The sequence below is a fragment of the Triticum aestivum genome, chromosome 4A (assembly GCF_018294505.1).
Source record: "Triticum aestivum cultivar Chinese Spring chromosome 4A, IWGSC CS RefSeq v2.1, whole genome shotgun sequence".
NCBI classification, from domain to species: Eukaryota; Viridiplantae; Streptophyta; class Magnoliopsida; order Poales; family Poaceae; genus Triticum; species Triticum aestivum.
In genome coordinates this window covers 312,116,206-312,120,601 of record NC_057803.1, presented here as the reverse complement: position 1 = coordinate 312,120,601, position 4,396 = coordinate 312,116,206, and the positions used below count along the sequence as shown (strand labels likewise).

The 4,396-nt window shown below is 46.6% G+C and overlaps 1 protein-coding gene across 4 annotated transcripts in view; it reads right to left on the bottom strand.

The window, feature by feature from the left end:
• Positions 1-3,626, bottom strand: part of LOC123086018 (probable protein S-acyltransferase 23) — a 17,186-nt gene extending 13,560 nt beyond the window's left edge. Inside the window, exons 1-4 of one of the 4 annotated variants that reach the window (XM_044507723.1) lie at positions 3,262-3,626; positions 3,017-3,157; positions 2,148-2,260; positions 946-1,025 (exon numbers count right to left, since the gene is read on the bottom strand). In XM_044507723.1, coding sequence (XP_044363658.1) covers positions 946-1,025; positions 2,148-2,260; positions 3,017-3,157; positions 3,262-3,525 — 598 coding nt within the window. In that variant the 5' untranslated portion in view covers positions 3,526-3,626. The remainder of the gene's footprint in view (positions 1-945; positions 1,026-2,147; positions 2,261-3,016; positions 3,158-3,261) is intronic. The other 3 variants (XM_044507721.1, XM_044507722.1, XM_044507719.1) reach the window with 3 other exon arrangements.
• Positions 3,627-4,396: the final 770 nt, after the last annotated feature.

The following is a 4,396-nucleotide window of genomic DNA, read 5'->3' as shown; positions in this document are numbered from 1 at the left end:
AACCAGATGGGAACGATGGCGGAAGACGAGATCAACCCAGAGGAACAGATCAATCAAGAGGGAAACAAAAAAAATATTGGATCATAAGGACGAGTTGCGGTGTCCAGAGACCTAAACCTAGGCTCTAATATCATATTAAGCTTCATGCACTAGCCAACGCAACCAAAAGTCCCAACTGATGGAAAGGGCTAGGCAATCCACATATACACTTCAACAATCCATGTGAGGTGAAGCCAAAGGAGCCATCCAAATGTGATCTCACGAAGGGCGACAAGGCTGTGTACTCATGGCGCCGGCTACAAAGCAATCTGAATGGACTAGTAAGACAAATAGATAAGGGAGAGCAAAGGAAGAGAATGGAAGTCTGGTATAAAGTGTGAAACAGAAAATAATCGGATATAGGGAGCAGACAGAATGCATCAGAACACAAGCCAAGTAGGAGCTTCCAGTGGCATGTGCTTTCCTATCAAAAGGCTCACCTCCACCTTGTAAGATCTGTCTTTATTAAAACCTGCTAGCTCTGTAACATGTGCCCTATCTCCGATTTCTTTATCACATGGCTCCTCATACATGCTCATACCACCCTGGGTAGACATCTATTGTCAATATTCTATGGTAACCTAATTAGAGAAAAGAGTACATTTCCAACCATCCATAATTTTCAAAGGAAAATAACTGATCCCCCCACCCCCCACCCCCCACCCCCATATTTTGTGATTTCATTAGCTAAAAACTTAAAAAGGCACACACACAAAATATGCCTTGAGATAGTGTGATGAGCAGAGAACCTGGCAAGTACAGTTTACTCTTAGTACAGGACAGCTCAACATTCAAAAAATCAGCAATTATTCCTAGCGTAAGATTTGTGTATGCGGGGAAAAAAGTGGGGGCACGAAGAGTAACTAAACAGCACAGAAAAGATAAACACTGCCAAGTGAAGGGTACCATTTTTGTCCTGCCTTACTTGATTAGCATCCATAAACAGTAGTAACCTGATTGTATCTGCATTTCCCCTGTACGCAGCCCTGAATATGACAATCTGTTAGAGAAGATGCAGTTTTACAATGCACAAAAAAGCCAAATATCAAGATATGGATCAAGGATCCATCCTATTTGTGTCTTAGAGACAGAAGTCGAGTAGATGATAAATTAACTGATTCTTCAGGATGATAAATGAACCTAGTTACTGGTAACTGATATTGGTAACATCAAATAGTAAGCCTTCTTAACAATATCCCTACCCAGCACCTAACCAGGCAGCTATCAGTTACCAATATCCGGAACATTGAATATCTATTACCTACTAATAAAGCACGGAGTGCTTCTGTCCATTCACCGTCGTGCCATTTTACAAAAAACCCTCTCTGTTCTCTGTAAATTAACCCGCAACACATGTTTAAGTCACAGCCGAACCGTCTTTTTGCATTTTCTCAGAAAACCCCCTGACGTCCAGGCAACAACCCACCGTCCATATTTAAGTCGGACGAATCGTTTTTTTTTTTTGTTTTAACAGAAAACCACTGACACTTCGGTTAATTAATCCGCAGCTTATCTTAAAACAAAATTATCCATATCTTTTAAACCGTAACTCCAATTTTAACATGTTATATATGAAATCTGATTAGAAAAATGTGTAGAATATAAATATGATATTATTTTTAGCTGTTAAATGATTCTAAAATATTATTTTTGGCGCAAACTTAATCTATAGTGCACGGTCCGTTTTTCTTTCGTACCGGCGGCGATCCGAGAGAGAGAGAGAGAGACGGCTTAGGACTGACCACATCCAAACGCGTTTTCATTGTGTGAGCACTGAGGCCACCGCCGGCAACACAAATGTGATGCCATGTGAAAATAAAGGGCGTGGACCTATTAGGGTCTTGAGTCATGGTTATTGGGTAGAGCGTGTGTTATTTTCTCTCCCGTTGCAACGCACGGATTGCTCAGACCTCAATGCAACAAACCATTTTGCAGTAGCATTGTATCAGGTATTCATGGTGGCTATGTTACTTGGTATAAGGTAGGCAACAAATCTTGAAGTATCAAACAAATCATACAATATACACTTATGTTGCTGGTGGCAATGTTATGTGAAGCCAGGCAAACATGCATTTAAAAGGTAAGAAGTATTCTTCATATTCATGTACCAGTGCAAAGAGCTCCTCCCGTCATTGTCCAAAGCTTCAAAGTCCGCACCATACTTTAAGATGATGTGATGCAAGAATGTTGTTTGGCCATACTGAGCTGCAACATGGACTGCCTAACATAATGTTCCAAAGGAAGAATTGTAAAACACAAGATCTACTCACGCTACAAAAATTCAGACCTACAGTGCATGGACTTAGGATGACTAGCGCCAAACTTATGAAAAAAAATTGATTTCCCAAGAAGCTGATGTGAAACTAAGCCGAAAGCTGCATGCTGCTAACAAAAGTACCCTATCAAGCCTCGGAAATTTTCCCAAGAAGTTTTTACTCTTTTTATAAGTACGCTGGTCGATTATCCAGTAGCAAAATTCTGTTTTCATAGCAAATTCCCATAGTAACTCTACGAGCAATAATGTTAGCTCAGGTCAACGAGTAACATATTTATCCAAATTACAGTGACATAATGAATTCACTAATGGCTGATCCCATCATATAACCAATGTAATATAATTACTTGCTAAACAGAGATAAGCTAACGATATATGTTATTATCTGCTTAAAAGTTCAAACACTACGAATTATACAGCTGAACTGTCTGATCAAACAATAACCAGCATGCGTTCTGCAACTTTCTATGGGCAAACACATCTTTCAAAAACCAACCTACAGCTTTTTGCACAGAGCTATCGGTTTTAAGCTCCTGACCAATCAGGCACTAAATCATACTCTATTTAGTGTCTGAATTACGAATGATCGGAAGGGAGCCGCGCATTTCTCAAAAACAAAATATCAGACACTAAATCCAACAACACTGCAAAATATCGAAAAAAGAGAATACAAATTCAGAACAAAAAAAAACGATTGCATACCCGGTAGCCGTTCACATCGGCTGCCTCTAGCCTCGCGCCGTTCTCCAGCAGCACATCGGCCGTGGCCGTGGCCCCGCGCACCGCCGCCCAGTGCAGCGCTGTCTGCTGCGAATTGTCTTCTGCGTTCACGCCCCCTCCATGCTGCAAAAGAACAATCAACCACACGCGCACCCACGAATCCATCAGCAAGGAAGGTGGTCCAAAGCAGCGCCCGATTCGAGGCCGGCGAGTAGTATAAGTCGAACCTCGATGATGTAGAGCGCCACGTGGGGGTAGTTATTGAGCGCGGCCCACTGGAGAGCGTGATAGCCGTTGCCGTCGGGCGCGGCGAGCGACGAGCCGCCGCCGTCAAGCTCCACGAACCGCCGCAGTCGCTCCAGATCCCCGTACGCCGCAGCCGAGTAGACGTTCACCACGGGGTCCGGCTGCTTCTCCCCCTCCGCCGCCTTCCTGGCGCCGCCGTCGGTCACCACAACCTCGATCTCCGCGACGCGGGATGACGACGACATGGCGCGGGCGGAGGAGCTGAGGGGAAAGCCGGCTCACGACCTCAAGTCTTAGAGCATCTCCACTCGTTTGCCCCCAGCGCACCCGGCGAATGCAATGCGTTTTTGCATTTGCCCCACACGTCAAAAAAAAACGTGTCTTTTTCACTGTCAAAAAAAGCCACAAGTTCGGCGATCACATCATAAGTCGGCAATCATCATGCCACAGTTCAGCGATCAAACATGCCCAAAAGTTTCATGATCAAAAGGAAGGAAGCAAGACACGGAGCGTATCAATAGACGGGCTCCTCTGACATGGGACTGGTTGTGGTCGGCGTGGACGCAGGCGTCAGCGTCGCTTCTGTGCTCGGCGTCGACGTGCTCGACGTCGGCATGGCTTCTGTGCTCGGGCTGGTGGTCGGTGTCGGCACCGCTTCATCGATCGGGCTGGGCGTCGGCGTTGCTGTCGGCGTGGACGTTGGGGCAGTGGTCGGCGCCGGCCCGGGCATCTGGTTCAAGATGAGGCCGCGCTCCGCCAGGTACCACGCCTTGACCTACTCGTCCATCATTGACATGTCTACCCCCAGCAAGAACGCAAGGTCGGTGTTCCTCTTCTTCGCGGCGACGCTGGTCCTGAGAAGGTCGAGCTTCACGTCTTGCTTCGTCATCAACGCCGACCACCGCGCGTCGGATTTCTCCTCCCTCTTTACGGCGTTGTTCTTGGCGTCGACGATGCACTGCTCGATCGATGATTGTAGTCGCTCGGCCGCCGATGTCGCGTCCCTCGTCGTCTTGGCTCGTTTGTTGCCATCAGGGCTCCCATCCACTGGCCCCGGGGTGGGCGCATCCAGCTTGCACGTCTCCTTGCCCTTGGTGAGGGTGAGCAGGACCTCCC